The sequence below is a fragment of the Rhincodon typus genome, chromosome 16 (assembly GCF_021869965.1).
Source record: "Rhincodon typus isolate 14 chromosome 16, sRhiTyp1.1, whole genome shotgun sequence".
Taxonomy (NCBI): domain Eukaryota; kingdom Metazoa; phylum Chordata; class Chondrichthyes; order Orectolobiformes; family Rhincodontidae; genus Rhincodon; species Rhincodon typus.
In genome coordinates this window covers 5,441,714-5,462,491 of record NC_063347.1, presented here as the reverse complement: position 1 = coordinate 5,462,491, position 20,778 = coordinate 5,441,714, and the positions used below count along the sequence as shown (strand labels likewise).

The 20,778-nt window shown below is 46.0% G+C and overlaps 1 protein-coding gene across 1 annotated transcript in view; it reads right to left on the bottom strand.

Moving 5' to 3' along the window:
• LOC109922963 (plexin-A1-like) overlaps positions 1-20,778 on the bottom strand; it is a 545,204-nt gene that overhangs the window by 364,763 nt on the left and 159,663 nt on the right. Inside the window, exon 3 of the mRNA XM_048606674.1 lies at positions 16,950-17,132. Within this exon, the coding sequence (XP_048462631.1) occupies positions 16,950-17,132 (183 nt within the window). The remainder of the gene's footprint in view (positions 1-16,949; positions 17,133-20,778) is intronic.

The window sequence follows — 20,778 nt, the reverse complement described above, 5'->3', positions numbered from 1 at the left end:
TGCTTGGCCTGCTGTGTTCATCCAGCCCTGCACCTTGTTGTCACGATTCTGCCCACCAGGAGGAATCAAATTGAACCAAACAGGACTGCTCTGAAATCCAGGCATGGATTCTTACAACAGTGGATTGTTGAAACCCGTTCCAATGCAACACTATTAAACAAACAACTGCGGATGCTGGAGTTGAGGAAACAGCAGTAGACTCCAAACGTTAACTCTGTTTTTCTCCCTCCACAGATGCTGCCAGACCTGCTGAGTTTCTTCAGCAATTTCTGTTTTTGTTTCAGACATCCAGCATCCGCAGTTCTTTTGTTTTATTTTGTTGTAGTGCCTTTGGCCCAATAACAGGGCTGGACCTTCAAAGGTACCAATTTGTAACACTCGGTTGTGGATAGCTCTTTGCACCTGGAGAACCAGCAGGTTTCACGCAGAACCAAAAAGAGTTGAGCTCATTGTAGTGTGTGCTTTGACATACAGTCTACAGAGCACAGAGTCCTGTGTCAAGGAAATGAGCCTTGGGAAGAGCCACTGTGTCTCTCTCTCTCTCTCTAGACTCTCCTTGTAAAGTCAAGCATCCTAAAAAGCACAGGAGCTCTGAAGCTGCAGACAGAATGTTCACTGACCGGACTGAGGTGCAAATGCATGTCCTCCTACCTCATCCCCTCCTCCTCCCCACGTTCACTGCCTTGGTGAGAATGATCCAGAGAGCTGAGGCAAATCAAACGAAAAACTGAGAGACATTAGAGTAGAGGGAACGTGCATTACTTTTTGCTTAATGCAAGCGATTTGCTGGTTAATTATATATGTAAATAGAGTAATTTACATCCCATTTCCATGGTGCAGAGATCTGGGTGTTTCTTTTTGGGAGCGGATTGAAAGCTCAGCTGTCCCTGTCCCCGCACAGATGTTCAGCTTCAAACTTGCTGCTGAATCTGCACTCACCCCTCACAGCAACATGAAATATCAAAACTGCTGCTCAGCCCATCAGCCCAGAGGCAGGTACAGGATGGGGATCACAAGCAGGTGATTGATGGTGATCCGGATCTGGGAGGAAAGGTTTCATACAAACATGGGAAATGGGAAAAAAAAAATCATTCAACCCTTCAATCCAGCTCAATATGATCACAGCTGATCATCCAGCTCACAAGCAGTGGGTAGTTTTATGAATGTCTGACTTACAAAGGCTCATTCTTATAAATGTGATCCCACACAGGGGTGTAGTTTTAAATATCCCACACTACAAACATTTCCGATGAATACAAACAGCTGCTTTTATATCGTCCTGCATTGTGTTCTGATTAGCGTACAAATCGACAAGGGTCACTGGACCTGAAACGTTAACTCTGATTTTATTCTTCACAGATGTTGCCAGACCTGCTGAGCTTTTCCAGCAACTTCTGTTTTTGTTCCAAACTTCAATCGGAACCAGGCACTGACTCTATTCTGTTCCCAGTTTCTCCCCAAAACATTTCAATCCCTTTAACCCTAGGGACTGTATCTAACTCCTTCCTGAAAACATCTAATGCTTTACACTTCGCCCCTTTCTGATGCAAGGAATTCCACAGGTTTATCACTCTCTGGGTGAAGACATTTCTCCTCATCTCAGTCCTAAACCTCCAGCCCCATATCCTTAAATTGTGACTCCCAGACAGACAGAAAGGGGAACATAGAAAGTGGGAGGAGTAGGCCATTCGGCCCTTCAAGCCTGCACCGTCATTCCATATGATCATGGTTGATCATCCAACTGAGTATAATGTATTGAGGCACCTCAAGTGGAACATGATTTTTTTTTCTTTATTCATTCACGGGATGAGGGCGTCACTGGTCAGGCAGCATTTATTGCCCATCCCTAATTGCCCAGATGGCAGTTAAGAGTCAACCACATTGCTGTGGTCTGGAGTCACATGTAGGCCAGACCAGGTAAGGATGGCAGTTTCCTTCCCTAAAGGACATTAGTGAACCAGATGGGTTTTTCCAACAATCAACAATGGATTCATGGTCATTATTAGATTCTTAATTCCAGATACTTATTAAGTTCAAATTCCATCATCTGCCGTGGCAGGATTTGAACCCGGGTCCCCAGAACGTTATCTGAGTCTCTGGATTAACAGTCCAGCGATAATACCACTAGGCCATTGCCTCCCCTGTAGACAGAAAAATATCTGTTGCATTTTCTGTAATTTCCAATTTGAAATGCTCGATGCCTGTACTGTATACCCAACACAAAATGGATTTTGTAAATATTCAGACTATTATGATCATACAGGTTGGAACATGTGCTTTGGGACAATGGGTGTTGTTTGACAACTTCATCAATGGCAGTTTGCAGTTGGCAGGTAAGGGGTGAACAGAGAAAAGGATTGATCACATGGAGAACAAGGCAACTGAGATCGTCCGGGGTCAAAACAGATCAAGAGATAAGAAGAACATGTGAGGCTTTCATATCATTGAACAAGAAAGCTGTCCCACCACCCAGGAGGGGAACACTCAGGTTGAAGAGAGAAAGAGGGCACAGGGTCTAAAATCTCAGTATCAGGTCAGGGATATTAACACAACCAACTTTGTGAAGACTGAGACTTTGGTGTTGTGTTCATTCGAACATATCAAAGGGGCATAAAGACTTGGGAGCAGATTTATAAAAGCATGGCATTAACATCAATAGTTCATATGATCACGCAGAGCGAACCATAAGGGAGCAGAAGCTTTACCGTCAATTGAGCTATGATCATATTGAGCTGGATTGAAGGGTTGAATGATTTGTTTCCATTTTCCGTGTTTGTATGAAATCTTTATCTATCAATAAAGAGTTCCAGAGACTATCGCTTCAGCACTTTGGGAGGTTCAATAGAATAAGATCATTAACATGCAACAAAATATTGGACCACCAGTGTCAACCTCCTGTCATCACCCAGAAGCTAATTCTATCACAGTTTCAGCAACTTTGGAGTACTGCGTACAATTTTGGCCTCCCTGCAATAGGTAGAGTACTTTAAATTGGAGAGGCTGCAGAAAGGATTTACAAGGATATTACCAGGACTGGAGGGTTTGTGTTATAAGGAGGGGCTCTATCGGCTGAGACTTATTTCACTGGACCATAGGGGTGACCTTATAGAGGTTTATAAAATCATGAAGGGCACGGATAAGGTGAATAGCCAAGGTCTTTTTTCCTTAGGGTGGGGGGAGTCCAAAACAGAATTTATAATTTTAAGGTGAGAGGAGAAAGATTTAAAAAGGGTGTGGGGGCAACTTTTTCACACACAGGGTGGTTCATACATGGAATGAACTTTCAGAAGAAGTGGTAGATGCGTGTACAGTTACAACATTTGAAAGACATTTGAATAAGTTCATGAATAGGAAAGTTTTAGAGGGATATTGGCCAAATGGGACTAGTTTAGTTTGTGAAATTTGGTCAGCGTGGACGAGTTGGACCAAAAGGTCTGTGTCTGACTCTATGACGTTGACACAGTCAGACATCTGTGCTGTTAGTGTTTGGCCTCCATCAAATGGCCAGCAGTGGTTCTGGAAGGCAGCTCACCACAACTCTCTCGAGGGCAACTAGGGACAGGCGATGATCGCTGACCCACCCAGCAATGCTCTTGTCCCAAGAGCAAATAAAAAGCAAAAGTGTTCTCCCTCCGAAGCACAGACTGCACGGGAGAGCAGCCTCGCTTTCGAATGGCTGATTGGAACTCACTCGGGAAGGCAGTGGCCAGTTTGTCGGGAAGGCATGGAGGAGAAACCAAGGCTTTGGAAAGAGCGTTAAATTGTCAAATTTAACATCCCCACCCTCTTCAAGCACCACCTGCCCCATGTGTGGCAGAGCCAAGGGATTGTGTGTCAGGCTAACCAGCTATCCCAGAGTGGAATGGAAAGCAAACCACCCTTCATCATGAGGGACTGACTGAGGAGAAGGGATGGGAGCCCCAAACAGGAGGAAGAAGGAGGAGAGGAACAAGTTGTCACTTCCTTCCAATACTTCAATTCCAAACAAAATAGCAGGAGGACAAGTGAATTGAAAGCCCTCTACCCTAGCAATAGCAAACACCCAATTAAGTTGCAAATTAGGCAATAGTACATCAAAGCCAGGCTGAAAAATGGGTTGTCACATTTAGCGACGGGGAAATCCTGTTAATAATTCTGATAAAGTAGCAAAGAGATCACATCCAATCCATCAGTCTGGGTTCCTTCATTTTCTGCATTTGCGAAAGCAAGCATGTAGGAGAATCTTATTAAAAACCAATGACTAAAAGGCCGGCTGAGGAGTTTCTAATTGAACGTGGAGCAATTTTCAAACCATTCTGCGTGCTGTGACTGGTGACAGCACCTTTTATAAAAAGCTGACAGCATTCGGTGTCTGCAGAATGTACAGAATCAGTTCAACGGTGCTGTAGCCGTAGGTGAAAGGAAAAGAGGTAAGGGGGCAAAGGAAAGGTTCCATCCATTGTGGCTCTTCGACAAGGGGAGCTTAGGCGTCAGTGGCACTTGAGGTGCAGGCTACATTAATAACTTAGCAGGGGAAGAGCAGGGGAGCATGAGCAAGGATGGCGGGAAAGGGGCAGTGATGGAGGTCGGAAAGGTGACTATAATTGTAGAGACAGTGATGGCACTGAATGCAATGCAGCAAACAGCCTCAGTGCTACAAAGAATCTACAGGGACTACAGCGGTTCAAGAAGGCAGCTCACCACCACTTTCTCCAGGGCAACTAGGGACGGGCAATAGTTGCCACGAGTGAATAATAATAATAATAAAAAGCAGCCTGATGTTATTTTCATTCTTTAAAAATTCATTTGTGGGATGAGGGTGTCACTGGCTGGGCCCAGCATTTATTACCTATCCTAGACTTTTTCTGTGGGTGGAGGTAGCTATTACGATGGGGCATAGTTTTAAAGTGAGTGGAGGTAGATTTCAGGGAGATGTCAGAGGTAGGTTCTTTACTCAGAGAGTGGTTGGGGCGTGGAATGCATTGCCGGAGAGGGTAGTGGAGTCAGCCTCATTTAGGGCATTTAAGTGGCTATTAGATAGGCATATGGATGATAGTATAAGGTAGGGGTGGAGGTTAGATAGACCTTAGGTTTAGGGTAAAGGTTCGGCACAACATTGTGGGCCGAAGGGCCTGTACTGTGCTGTACTGTTCTATGTTCTATCCCTAGTTGCTCCTTGAGAAGATGGTGGTGAGCTGCCTTCTTGAACCACTGCAGTCCACCTGCTATGTGTTGACCCACAATGTCCTTAGGGAAGGAATTCCAGGATTTTGACCCAGCAACACTGAAGGAATGGCGATATATTTCCATTTCAGGATGGTGAGTGGCTCAGTGGGGAAGTTGCAGGGCGTGGTGTCTCCATACATCTGCTGCCCTTGTCCTTCTGGATGGAAGTGCTCATGGGTTTGGCAGGTGCTGTTATTCATTCACAGGAAGTGGGCATTGCTGACCAGGCAGCATTTATTGTCCATCCCTAATTGCCCAGAGGGCAGCTAAGAGTCAACCACATTGCTGTGGGTCTGGAGTCATATGTAGGCCAGACCAGGTAAGGATGGCAGTTTCCTCCCCTAAAGGACACTAGTGAGTTTTTCCGACAATCGATAATGGATTCACGGTCATCATTAGAATCTTAATTCCAGTCTTTTATTGAATTCAGAATTTACCATCTGCCACGGCTAGATTCAAACCTGTGTCCCCAGAGCATTATCTGAAATAGTTTAGTTAATATTCTCAGGGTTAATCGTCTAGCAACAATACCAATTGGCCGTTTCCTCCCCACATTTAAATCTTGTTCATTGGGGCAAGCTTGAATAATGACGTGAAGCTGGAACTCAAGAGTCACTTTTCGTTCAAAAAAAAAGAGGGAGGAATAGCCGCTTTAAGACAGAGATGAGGTGAAATTGTTTCTGTCAGAAGTTTGAGAGTCTGTGCAACAGACTACGGCAAAAGTAGTCTTTGAACGTTTCTTTAAGTTAGGTAGGGATAGAATATTGATGAGCAAGAGGGTGAAAGGTTATCAGGAATGTGGAGTAATTAAATCAGCCAGGATCTTACTGAGTAGTGGGGCAGACTCGAGGGGCTGAAATGCTTACTCCTGCTCCTAATTCATAAATTGTAAAGACTGCAGCCCGCGATAACGAATGTTTGGGGGGGGGGGGGGGGGGGGGGGGGGGCGGGGGATTGAGCTGAGGTGGAATGTGGGGTGTTGGTGTTAAAGAAAGGCACCTGGAGTTATAGAGCGTACAGCATTGAACAGACCATTCAGCCCACTGTCCCTGTTCTGGTCTTAAACTGCGCATAAGCCTCTGCTCACCGTCCTGAACCTCAGTCTTCAACATGTTCCAAACTCCTCTCTCCCGCATGTTCTCACCCAGCTTCTACTTAATGTCATCGACTCAATGGGTCTCACCCAGCCCTGAGAGTTCCGCATTCTCACCACTTTCTGGGTAAAAAGGATTTGTCCCAAATTACCCACCGATTTATGCAAGGCCACGCCCTCGCACCAGGATGCACAGTCGGAACCTGCTGTTCCACTACATGATGCATCACTGGAGAATGCCATCCCAAAGTTCTCTCCACAGGAGAGACACAGCTGGGTCAGTGAGGGGTAGGGGTCAGCTCCAGGCTGGTCTGCCCTCCAGCCCGTTCTGATGGTCAGTTCACTGGCCATAAGGACACACTGTGGCGGGGAGGAATCAGGGGGCTCTGTAGACGATGGGGCTCAGCCTTCTCGCAGCGCACGGTCTGTTCACACTGCGCCAGGATCTGATCTGTCACAACATGCCGAGCACCAGCTCATGAATGAAAACTGTTCGAAGTCAGTCATACAAAGCGTGATTTCAATCTCACCGAATGTTGCTCTGCTCAGATAACAATCTTCATCTTAATGGCTGGAAGGGGGAAGGACATCAACAAGGTACAGACTGAGCAAACATTATTATTACTGCAGGCTGATCCTCTTTACTGGAACCACAGACTCTGATACGATGGAGGCAGCTCGACCTTGACTTGATACAGTCATGACGGGAAGACCAGAACATTCTGGAATCATTTTTTTCTTCATCGTGGCTGGGCCCAGCATTTATTGCTCGTCCCTAGTTGCCCTTGAGAAGGTGGTGGTGAGCTGCCTTCTTGAACCGCTACGGTCCATGTGCTGCAACGTGGAGATGCCGGTGTTGGGACTGGGGTGGACAAGGTCAGAAATCACACGGCTCCAGGTTAAAGTCCAACCACAAGCTTTTGGAGCGCTGCCCCCTTTATCAGATGAAGTGACTTCGAGGGGTGATTGTTAGATTGTTGAAGATAGCCTTCACCTGGCACTTGTGTGGCACAAATGTTACAAAGGTAACCTTCCAGGTGGTAGACATTGCGGGCTTGGAATGTGCTATCAGAGGAGCTTTGGTGCATCTTGTAGACGGATACACACTGCTGCCACTGTGGGCTGGTGGTAAAGGGAGTCAACGTTGAAGGTGGTGCCAGTCTTTGGATGGTGCCCAGCTTCTCAAATGTCGTTCCCAAATGGAATGAAGCCACTTAAACCCATCTGACTGCTAGCACTGGCCCCACCCACCAACACAAGCTCTCGGGTACTCAGCCTTTCAGACAGAACTAGACTGCGGATGGCTGAAGATTTAATTATCAGAGGGGCTGACTTTTACTTAATGACAGATCGAGTACAGATTTTGAACACACACGTCCTCAGTCACCAGCCCCTCGCTTCGACAACACTGCGCACACGTTTCAAGTGGCTTTGGTTTGTTCAGGAGTGGGGTGGGGGAGTGGGGACGTAGGTGACACGGTTGTCTGTTGTGTTTATAATCTACGCTCAGTCGGTACATTGTGTTGGGTCTACTGTTGTGGCTTTCACAATCAGATGGTTTGCAAAATCCACTTCAAGAGAATGTAGACCAATGAAGAGAGGGAATAAAACCCAAAATACTGACAGTTCAGAAAGATGCTCCAAACTGGCTGTTCAAGACCCACTCAAGCCTCCTCCCCATCCTTATCCATCTCACTCTCATCAGGATGTTCCTCGCTCCCTCAAGTGTTGACCTAAGTTCCTATTAACTGTGCATCTATACTGTTCATCCTGACTGTTTGTTCCTCATGTTCTCACTACATTCAGGGTGAACTCTTTCCAATTGGATGTATTAGCAACTATCTGCCTGAGCTCTGCAAGAGTTCCGTGTGTTTGAATGAGGTCACGTCTCATTCCTCCAAACCCCAGAGAATATTGTCCCCGTCAACTTGACCATTGTACACAGGACAGTTCCTGCAACCAAGGAGCAGAGGTTCACCAGATTGTCTACGGCAAGGAGATAGATAAGAAGACCATCAGGGCCAATGAAAAGTCTAATATCCCATTCGCCTTCTTAATTGCTTGCTGTACCCGCGCATAATTGTACGGTGACAGATAAAAAAGGACACCTCAAGTCACTTTGAAGGGCAACACTACCAGTACCCCCACCATTTAAAGAAATGTCATGTGTTCTTGATTTTCTGAAAAAAAAGACAACCTCTCAATTCTCCACACTGCATGCCATCTGCCAGTCTTCTTGCCCGTTCACTCAGCCACTCTAATTTTCCTTGAAGCATCTTTGCAACCTCAGTTCCCACTCCCACCTAGTTTTGTGCCATCCGTACACCTGGAAAATATCATACTTCATCCTCACGTCCAGCTCATCGATAGGTTCTGCTGCTCCCCAACTTTCCTTCACTCCCCCAAGTTTCGAGGAAGAGTCACCGGACTCGAAATGTTAGCTCTGTTTCTCTCCGCTCAGATGCTGCCAGACCTGCTGAGTTTCTGCAGCATTCTCCACGTGTTCGCCTCTACCGCCCCCACCTTGCTGCAAATGGCAGCATCTTTAGTACTTCCACCCTACAAACCCAGAAGACTCATCCGATCAGCCTTCAGCCTGACAAAACAAATCACTCTGGACACCGGAAACCGGGAATAAGGACGGAAATTCTCTGCAGGTGTGATGAGCAGGTCATTGGACATTAAGGTCTTTGGGGAAGCAAAGGCCTAGTGCTGTTATCGCTAGACTATGAACGCAGAAACCCAACTAATGTTCTGTGTTCAAATCCTGTCACGGCAGATGGTGGAATTTGAATTCAATAAAGAATCTGGAATTAAGAATCTAATGATGACTGTGAATCCATTGCGGATTGTTCGAAAAACCTACCTGGTTCACGAATGCCCTTTAGGAAAGGAAACTGCCATCCTTACCTGGCCTGGCCTACATGTGACTCCAGTCCCTCAGCAATGAGGTTGACTCTCGACTGGGCTCGGTTTCTCTCTGTGCAGATGCTGCCTGGCCTGCTAAGTAATTCCAACAAATTTCCGTATTTTTCTGCCTTCTCTTTCCCATTCTCAACCTCTCTGATCACTGCACATAATTCCAACTCTGAACTCTGCTGTCACCTCGGTCAGTCTGATTTGCATGTTCTCCTGCGCCCTCGATGTTGTGTCTACCACAGGATCCACAGCAGTTCGCAAAGCTCAAAAACTGGGCTCTGACCAAGGAGTTACACATAGATAACATAGCCCACTCTACTCTTCAATCCCTCTGCACAGCTTCTTCCACCAACCTCCCACCAAAGTGCTTTTAAGCCACAAATAAATGCATCTTTGAAATGTATTTGAGAAAAGGGTTTAACAGTCTGTGAACAGTGAGCTCCCACACCTCGATTTATTTTAGTGACGCTAGCTTTAAGGATGTTAGGACTACAGGCTCAGGGATTGGGGTGGGAGATGGAGATAACGCTGCCCTGCTCTCTTTTCTCACAGTTGCCCAATCTTTCCCCAAGAGAGAGCACAGGGAGCCTCAGTTTTAAGCAGGCCTGGCTCGAGCAGTCCACTGTGGGCTAGAGACCCATCTGAAACCATACATTGCCCTAGGGCCACGAGAGCTACATCAACCCCTTTTAAGATAATTGCTTTCCAAAGCCATATCAATTGTCGTGTGAGCCAGCAGTTTTACAACGGACTTGAACAGGTTCCAAGAGGATTAAAAACTCGTGGCAGATTGGTCACATCACTCGTTGGATTAAAAGCATCAATACGCACCCAGAGGACAGAGGGGACAGCAGCGATACTCAAGGTTAAAGCAGCCTCATCGGATGTGGGCATATAATAAATGTAATGAAATCTGATTTGTACACACAGCACACAGTCCCAGGGGCCACCCATCACAGCCTTGAAGACACTGCGCACAGACCAGGAGCAGCAGAAATAATTAAAGATCCTCAGAAGCTGCAAACTTACACCCATGGCTGTTTCCAAACATTTTGCAAAGGGAGCAGACCCCTCTGACTCCCTCCCTGCTCTGTCCCTCCCTCCTTTTCCACTCATGCAACAAGGTGGCCCTGAGCAGCCCTGCCAGATCTCACGCTGAAAACTGTTCTTTACCTGCAAATGTACGCAGCAAGTGTCTTTTGGCTATTGAACTGCAGAATGCCTCATCAAGAGTTTACAGGTATACGGTTTCCCAAAGCTAAAACACACGCACCAAAAGGTTCAAGAACCGCTTCTTCCCCACTGTTATCAGATTTCTGAACGGACCTCTCAAATTTCAAATTTAATGTTGATCTTGCTTTTTGTACACCTTCTTCGGAGCCTTAACTTTGTGTTCCTCGCTCTTTTCAATCACCTTATGATCTTCGTGTCTTTGTACGTTATGGTCTGCTGTACTGCTCGCAAAACAAAACTTTTCACTGTACTTTGATGCATGTGACAAAAATAAATTGAATCAAATCAAATCCCCATTCCACCACTTTACCCTCCAGTGGGGTGGGGATTGGGGAAGAGGTGACTGGTATTAATCAATCTCCAGGAGAAAGTTTCAAAGATTATTAAAGAACATGGATTCTTTTTTTCCCCTCATTCTCTTCAAACATTTCTCTTTACCAGTTATGAAAATATTGAGGGATTGGGAAGTTTGTAGAATCCTTATAGTGTGGAAAGAAGCCATTTGGCCCATCATGGTCACTGGCTAGGCAGCATTATTGTCAATCCCTAATTGCCCAGAGGGCGGTTCAGAATCAACCACATTGCTGTGGGTCTGGAGTCACATGTAGGCCAGACGAGGTAAGGATGGCAGTTTCCTTCCCTAAAGGGCATTAGTGAATCAGATGGGTTTTTCTGACAAGCGGCAATGGATTCATGGTCATCATTAGATTCTTAATTCCTTCCTCTGTTTACCCTGTCTATTCCCATTAGAATTTTTTTAGGTTGCTATGAGATTCCCCCTTCATCTTCTAAATTCCAGTGAATATAGTCCCAACTGATCTGTTCATGATATGAGAGTCTCGGGTGAGGCAAGTGAGCACCTGAAAGGGACACAACCACAACAAGAACCTCACAGGGTGGGGATCAGAAGGGAAAAATACCAGAGCCCAGCTGAATGCATATCTCCCACACCACTTAGCCACAATAAACCTGCCACTTGCATTCCATATAAAAAGGGAGAGGGAGGGAGTTGGGGAGTAACGTGAAATTTAATGCTAGTTGCTAGCTCTCACTCCCAATTCCTCGACTTACACCTCCTATTCTGGGCTCTACCCATAACATGACAGTGTCTATTCACACAGGAAGAGCTAAAGGATGTTTTTGTCAGATCAGGTCTCCCCAAACCCAGGACAGTCTGCCTTGGTACACCAGTTCATCGCACTAACGCTCACTCTCTCTCTATCTCCGAAACTGACACCGTTTTCAGAGCTGTAGCCAGTACAGTGTCACACCTTTGCTGTAAAACGTTAGCCGTGTTGTTTTCTGTTTCGAAACACCTTGTTTCAGGGGCACAGCTAATATTTATTGACCATCCCAAACTGTGACCATGTGAAGGTGATGCCAGACCTCCTCACTGAGGCTGAGGCAGTCTACATCCTTCAGGACAACCAAGTGGGTTTTTCTTTTCCTTTCAGGCAAATAGGCACACAAGATGCAACAAAAAAATCCCATTGTTAGCCACTAACAATCTCCATTAACAGCTATTCACCCTCCTAACCAGACCGTTACCCACTCCTTTGTCTGTCCAACTGCTCTTCTCTCTCTTTGGGCTCTATCCCCACCTATCGTTTACTCCTTACCTCCTCCCGCCACCCTATCTTTTATTTATAAGCCAAAGTTGTGACGAAGGGTCACTCGACCTGAAACGTTAACTCTCATTTCTCTCCACAGATGCTGCCAGACCTGCTGACCTTTTCCAGCAATTTCCGATTTTGTGTTCAAGTGGATTACAATCTGGGGTAGGGACACGAAAGAGAGATTTCTCAGGAAGGGCAGCAGTTGTACTTCCGCAAAGGGCAATAGTTGGATCTTTACAACAAATCCGTCATGGTTCCCCAGCTGTTTTTACCAAAACCGGGTTTACAATTCCAGATTCTCACTTACCAATTTAGTAACATCTCCATTCTATCAACCACGACATCCCATTGACCCTGTCCCCATATTAGCTAAGTACAAAGTACACATTGCCTTCAATCTCAGTGTTACTAAGTGTTCTGTAAGTTAATAGTTTTGCAAGGTTAATGTTGAAGACTGTATTAAGCTCTAGGTAATCTGATGTCGCATCACCCAGGAAGGGAAAGCTGAGAAAATAACTCTGGATCTCAAAGGGGACAGATGTATCACCTATAGGCTCGAGGGCAATTTCTAACGACCTAATGTGGTGAGATAAAGTCGCCAAAGTCTGGCCCTCACATTAGAGAGAGAGACAATTGGTGGTGAGTTTAAACTGAGGGTCACCACATCTCAAGAAGATGGGACCTTCATGGTAACCTCAGCCAGTGCACGAACTGACCCACTCTGTTGGAATCACTCTGCATCGCAAACCAGGCACCCAGCTAACTGACCCCCAATGTAATTTGTACATAATAGTTATCATGGAATAAACCAGACGTGTTACAAAAAAAGAAAAATCCTTTTTATATTCACTTGCAGGATGTGGGCATCTTTGGCTGGGCCAGAATTTATTGCCCAAACCTACTTGCCCTTGAGAATCATAGAATCCCTACAGTGTGGAAACAGGCCCTTTGGCCCAACAAGTCCACACCGAGCCTCAGAGCATCCCACCCAGACCCATCCCCCTACAACCCACCTAATCTACACATCCCTGAACAATACAGGGCAATTTAGCATGGCCAATCCACCCCAACCTGCACATCTTTGGACTGTGGGAGGAAACCGGAGCACCCGGAGGAAACCCACACAGACACGGGAAGAATGTGCAAACTCCACACAGACAGTCACCCGAGGGTGGAATTGAACTCAGGTCCCTGGCGCTGTGAGGCAGCAGTGCTAACCACTGAGCCACTGTGCCACCCACTAAAGGTGGTGGTGAGCTACTTTCTTGAACCGCTGCAGTCCATGTGCTATAGGTAGACCCACAATTCCATCTTGGGAGGGAGTTCCAGTATTTTGACCCAGCAACAGTGAAGGAACAGTAATGTATTTCCAAATCAGGATGGTGAGCGGCTTGGAGGAAAACTTCAAGATGGTGGTGTTCCCATGTATCTGCTGCCCTTGTCCTTCTAGATGGAAGTGGTCATGCGTTTGGAAGGTGATGTCTAAGAATCTTTGGTGAATTTCTGCAGTGCATCTTGTAGATAGTACACACTGCTGCTACTGAGCAGCAGAGGTAGAGAGAGTGGATGTTTGTGAATGTAGTGCCAATCAAGGGGGCTGCTTTGTTCTGGATGGTGTCAAATTTCTTGAGTGTTTTTGGGACTGCATCCATTCAGGCAAGTGGGGAGTATTCCATCACACTCCTGACATGTGCCTTGTAGTTGGTGGACAGGCTTTGGGGAGTCAGGAGGTGAGTTACTCACCGCAAGTCTCTGATCAAATCTTGTTCAGACTCACTAGGGGCTCCTCTTGTACCACTTCAAATCAAGTAGACCCTTAGACCCAGTCAAGTGAAAGATGAATATACCACCCATCTACACACCAACACCACATCAAGTACAACCTAGGTACAGTGTTCAGTATCAGAGCTCCCATGAATTGGTTGATCAGAAACAAAAGGTTTTACTCAGTGTGTGCAGAGACTGTGACATATTCCAGTGCAAGATGTGCAATTACAATAGAGGGATGTAGCTTATGTGGAATGTTCCGAAACATCTGTTTCTGTTCAGGAAGATAACTGTTTTCCATCGAAACCATGCAGCCCAACTAAAACAGGCTGGCTTTAATTATCTTTAATGTCATTTTTAAACCTGAAAGTCACAGAAAAACTTCAGTCATACTAGCAAATTAGCTGCCTGACTGTAAGTCAGCCTAGTAGGGGCAGTATGGATAATGCAGTTCCCAGACATTAGGCTCCCAGGCAACCATTCCAGGCCTGCATTCCAGCACACCCTCCTTCACACAGGCTCAGGGGCCTGAGTGCGAGCCCCTTCTCCCTCCCCAACCACCACCAACACAGGCCTGAGGCCTGCATTCCAGCACACCCTCCTTCATACAGGCTCAGGGGCCTGAGTGTGAGCCCGTTCTCCCTGCCAGACACCACCAATACAGGCTCCAGGCCTGCACTAGGCCCAGGGCCTGAGATCCAATCGGCTTGTGGGAGCTCACTGCCTGTAGTCCGGTCATACATTCGCACCAAATTGAGGTCACTCCTCACCCCTGGCACCTCCGAAATCTTTATTTTTGTTTTGCTTTTCCCAACTCGGGCCCCCGACACCACAAACAGAAATTTGATCTGAGTCCTGAGTTCAGTACATGATGCGAGGAGCAGGTCACAATTGTGTACAAATGGACACCACAGGGGATCATTCAAATAACTTTACCATCTCCACACCTCAGTTCATAATATAAATACATCAGGTACAACTAGACAGGGGGCACAGAATAGTCCATCAGTCCTCTGTGCCTCACTGCAAACTGAACAGTTCATTCAATTTGCTTACATTTTCCATACCATTCCACATTCTTGTCATACTTATCCACTTCAAAAGGCTGTTGCTCCCATCACTGTCTCTCGCAGAAAGTACCACATTCCAGCAAACTAGGCTGTTGTTTCAGCCGTAATACTAAAGATTCTCAACCACCATGTGGGACAAAGCAGCTCCCTTGCATTGCTTAGGAGGGAGGGGACCAGGTGAACTTAAGGTTGGGGTGGAAGGTGTTCCCTTGCATTGCTTCCTCATTAACCACTTCCCACATCCACTCCTTCCACCACTGATGCTCAGTCACAACAGTGTGTACCATCTGCAAGATCCACAGCAGCAATTCACCAAGATTCCTTCAAACACACCTTCCAAACCTACAGTTTTGAACATCTAGAAGGTCGAGGGCAACAGATATGGAAAAAATCTGTCCGAGGACGTGGTAGATGCAGGTGCAGTTACAATATTTACAGGACATTTGGAGAGGTACATGAACAGGAACGGTTTAGAGGGATAAGGGCCAAAAACAGTCAAATGGGACTAGTTTAGTTTGGGAAGCCTGGTTAGCATGGACAAGTTAGACCGAAGGGTCTGTTTCCATGTTGTATGACTCTGATACTATGAGATACATGGAAACACCACAACCTGTAGGTTCTTGTCCAAGACACTCGCCGTTCTGACTTGGAAATACATCACCGTTTCCTTCGCTGTCATTGGGTCAAAATCCTGGAACTCCCTTCTGAACGACATTGTGTGTCCTCCTACAGCAGGTGGACTGCAGCGGTTCAAGGAGGCAGCTCACTCCCATCTTCAAAAGGGGCAACTAGGGATGGGCAATAAATGCTGGCCCAGCCAGCAATATCGACATCCCATGAACCAATAAAAAAATCTGGGAATTAATAGCAATAGGATTCGTGCAGGTTGGTGAGTTTGAAGAAAAGGGTCGGCCATGAATTTATTAGATGGTGGAGGAGGCTTGGGGGTCCAAATGGTCTACTTCTGCTGTTATTTCTTTGCTTTTGCACATCAAGTTATCTCCACAACTTTTGCTGAGTGAAAAGTAAAAGTCCTGTCATTACATTAGGAGCGCAGTCCACTAGAGCTACACAGACATGGCCTAACCACAGCCAACACACTAATCAAACTCCTTCTGACTCTTACCAACCAGCTCACGTCAGTACAGCAACAGAGGAGTGACACACAAAGATTTACAGAATCACGTCCTCAGTCAAAGCATCAAACACAGACTCCTGTATCACAACGCTCTCGAACTTTCGCCAATAGTCCATTGCAGGGATGGAGCTTCCACCAAAACCTCCAAACAATGTCACACCATGTTAACGGTAACGTTTCACGTCCAGCGCTTTACACTCCATGTGGCTCTGGTTTTCCAACCCTCCAGGATTTTTCTGGAGCCCCACAAGCTTAGCGGCGAAGGCACTGCCAGGAGTAAGATCCCAGAAGAAATTGGGAGCTTCATGGTCACTTGTCATCTCAAGTATTGCCAAAAGAAGGGACATGCTGTCATAGGTTTTCATCTTGCACTCATCAGGACGGATGCAAGAATGCCAAATTTCAAAGGGAAAAATAATTTATACTGCATGAGAAAAGAGTGCTGATTGGTTGGCTCATGAGAAAAGGGTGCTGACTGGTTAGCAAGTCAACTCCAATTGGTCAAGATGTTGTTTTGACAGCATGTGTCTTTTTTTTAACCAGTAATATTTAACTTTTTTTTAAAATAGTTTTTCAATGTTAGTTATAGCCGGAATAAAACAGCTGTTTGACAAACAGTCAACATCATCAGGTAATGAGGTTCCTCTTTTGCAATTGGCTATGGGATACCTTGATGATCGAATCAGATGGACCAATGGCAGGGGTCTCCAGGAATACATCCAACCAGAGCTGGTAACTCATCTCAACAACCAGAGGGAAATCAGTCTCCCATTCCAATTCCAACCCCAATCCAACTTGAAATCTTCACACCAAAAGCAGCTCACCTTATCGCAACGTAAAAAAAAACCTCACTTCAAAACAGAAATGAATTGCCTGGTTGAGGACATCAATCGGAAAAACGACCTTACCTTTTTCATCTTCCCACTTCTTGTCCCGAAGAAAGCGACTGTGTGGCCCCTGTAGTCATAGGCAGCGATGGAAGTCATGCCATCCTCTCTGTCAATAAACAGCGGGATGCCCTCCACCAGTGTCGTCCCACCCAGCGGCTGATTAAAATCTTGCCCACAGAAATTATCGTCAATCTGCAAAGGCTGCAAGTAAGACAAAAACCAGAAGATTATTGTAAAAACCGAGAGAACTACAGATGCTGTAAATCTGGAACAAAAACAGGAAGTTTCTGGAAAAGCTCAGCAGGTCTGGCAGCATCTGTGAAGAAAAAAAAAAATCAGAGTTAACATTTTGGGTCCAGATCTGAGGAAGGGTCAGCGGACCCGAAACATTAACTCTGGTGCAGAAGATCATTGCTATAAGAGTTTGACAAAGATGTCTGCGTGGGTTTCCTCCGGGTGCTCCGGTTTCCTCCCACAGTCTAAAGATGTGCAGGTGAGGTGGATTGGCCATGCTAAATTGTCTTTCGTGTTCAGGGATGTGTAGATTAGGTGGGTTATAGGGGAATGGGTCGAGGTGAGATGCTCTAAGGGTCGGTGTGGACTCGTTGGGCCGAAGGGCCCGTTTCCACACTGTAGGGATTCTATGATTTGCTCAACCAATGTCCTCTAGGTCACTGGGGATATCAAAGAACATGTGTCAATGTTTAAAAAAAAGGGAAAAGCCACATACACATTCTTTCAAATCACGTTCCATCCCCCAATCAAAATGGATCAGCTGGTCATTTAGTTTGCTTTGGCTGATTGTGGAATTTGCAGTGCACATTTTAACAGCTACATTTGCCTGCTTCATTTTTTTAATTCTTTCGTGGGATGCCCATCGCTGACTGACCTGGAACTGAGTCCCTTACTAGGGCCTTTCAGAGGGCAGTTGAGAGTCAACCACATTGCAATGGGTTTGGAGTCACACGTAGGCCAGACCACACAAGGAAGGCAGATTTCATCAGTAAGTCATAAACCAGATGGGTTTCTACGGTAGTTTCACAGTAAACATTAATGAGACTCTGTTTCAATTCCAGACTTATTCATTGAATTCTAACTTGCACTATCTGCCATGTCCTCAAAGCAATAGCCTGAGCCTTGAGAAATTATTACCAGTTCTTCACCCACCCAAGATAAACCCAATTGCACATCCAAAGGTACTCATCAGTGACGGAATGCTTTGGGACATTCTGCGGATGCGTTAAGAGGTTACATCATTGACAGGTTATCCTTCACCCAGCACACCTGAGCCAGCTCTGCCACATCATTTAGCCCTCAGTATTTTCAGGCAACTAATTTTCCAACATCACCTGAATGAATTTTGGGAGCACGTTTTCCGGGATATTTGGCCCAGGCTTCCAGTTGGCATCTCTTTGTGAGGAAGAGAAGTTTGCGATTTATCCTGCCCCCAGATCTCCCAAAACCCTTTTACAAGCCCACGGAGTACTAGTGACATGGAGTCAGTGCTGCAATGTAGAGAACACAGCCACCACATTTGTGCAGGGCCACCTCCCACTAAAAGCAGTGAGTTAATGACGAAATAAGCTGTTTTAAACATGTCTATGCTGGACTTAATGTGACCCATGACAACAATAATTGTCCCTGCGTTTCTCCAAAACAGTGCCATGTAATCACTCAGGTCCATGCAAGGTGACAAGATGCCACCTTTCGAAAGATGCCACCTCCATCTCAGGACTGATCTGGACAGGCACTGGAGTGGGATCTGAACCGCTGACTTTTTACCTCTGACCTCTGACTCTGAGGTGAGACACAGGGGCACAGCTGATACTGGAAGCAACGACACATCTTCAATATTGAACGTACCCTCCCACTGGCATCAACTGCCTCTGCTATAAAGAGGTGCTTTTATTTTGATTAATAGAATTCTCTTAATAATTGAAAATGCAAACTCAGTAATTACAGCCAGTGTTGAACTGTTATGTTGACTCCCAGAGGGCTGTGCAATAATAGGCTAACTGAATTATTTAAATAAATACCGCTCTGGTGTTTGTACTCTGGGAGTTTCCTTTGTGCAGGCTATGCAAATATCCTGTTTTATCTCTCAGTGATTCAACATAATTGTTTTATGAGAAGTAAATTTGCCCTATATAAGTGGGAAAATGAAACCATTTGTTTTGGTGATGAACTAACCTCATGTACTCAGACCGTGGCCTATTTGTTGATTGAGCAAAACATTTGACAAAGGAGAGAATAAAAAGGTCATCCCACATAAACTTCTTAAACCAATTTATCTGATGGAAGAGTCACAAGACTGATTATTCTACTTACACAGTTACATTTTCAAAAGCAGGTTTTAAAAGCGCGTAACAGTGTTGACTTCAGTTGAGGAAAAGGCAGGGCATTAGGCCAACATAGAGTCACAGAGATGTACCGCATGGAAACAGACCCTTCGGTCCAACTCGGCCATACCGACCAGATATCCTAAATTAATCTATTCCCATTTGCCAGCATTTGTCTCAGATCCCTCTAAACCCATATTCATATATCCATCCAGATGCCTTTTAAATGTTGTAATTGTACCAGCCTCCACTCCACTTCCTCTGGCAGCTCATTCCATACACGCACCACCCTCTACATGAAGAAGTTGCCCCTTAGGCCCCTTTTAAATCTTTCCCCTCTCACCTTCAACCTATGCCCTCTAGTTTTGGACTCCCTTCCCCTAAGGAAAAGACCTTGGCTATTCACCCTATCCATGCCCCTCATGGTTTTATAAACCTTTTCAGGGTCACCCCTCAGCCTCCGATGCTCCGGGGAAAATAGCCCCAGCCTATCCAGCCTCTCCCTGTAGCTCAAACCCTCCAACCCTAGCAATAAAGCAGCAGACTCAACCATGAGCCATCTAGGCTTTCACCTCTTGAAGATCGCCCTGCAATGTCTAGGAATTAAAGACCAATCTTCCAGACATTGTTGCAAATAAATAGCCAGTGGAAAATCCATAGAATCCCTACAATGTGGAAGCAGGTCATTTGGCCCATCGAGTCCACATAGACCCTCCAAAGAGTATCCAGACTTACTCCCTACTTTATCCCTGTAACCCCACATTTCCCATGGTTAACCCACCTAGCCTGCACATCCCTGGACACTAGTGGCTATTTAGCATGACCAACCCTCCTAACCTGCACAATTTTGGATTGTGGGAGGAAACAAGACCAGCCAGATGAAACCCACGCAGACATGGGGAGAATGTGCAAACTCCACACAGATGGTCGCCCAAGGACTCTGGCGCTGTGAGGCAGCAGTGCTAACCACTGAGCCACCATGCAGGCCATAAAATGAAAGTGAAATAAAAGGATTCCAATTGTACAATCTTGCCATTTTGTCTAGTTTCTTCAATGAGACCTGTGAGTCATTGGTTGGCTCAGCATTTACTGAACATCTTTGGTTGTCTTTGAGAAGGTGGTGGTGAGCTGCCTTCTTGAACTTCTGCGGTCCACATCCTGTGGGTTGACCCACAATGCCCTTAGGGAGGGCATTCCAGGGTTTTGACGCAGCGACAGTGAAATAATGACAATATATTTCTAAGTCAGGATGGTGAATGGCTTAGATGGGAAATTGCAGGGGCTGGCATTCCCATGAATCTGCTGTCCTTGTCCTTCCAGAAGGAAGTGGTCTTGGGTTTGGAAGGTAACACAGTGTGGAGCTGGAGGAACACATCAGGCCAGGCAGCATCAGAGGAGCAGGAAAGTTGACGTTTCAGGTCAAGGCCCTTCTTCACACCCAACCTGACCCGAAGCGTCAGATTTCCTGCTCCTCTGATGCTGCCTGGCCTGCTGTGTTCCTCCAGCTC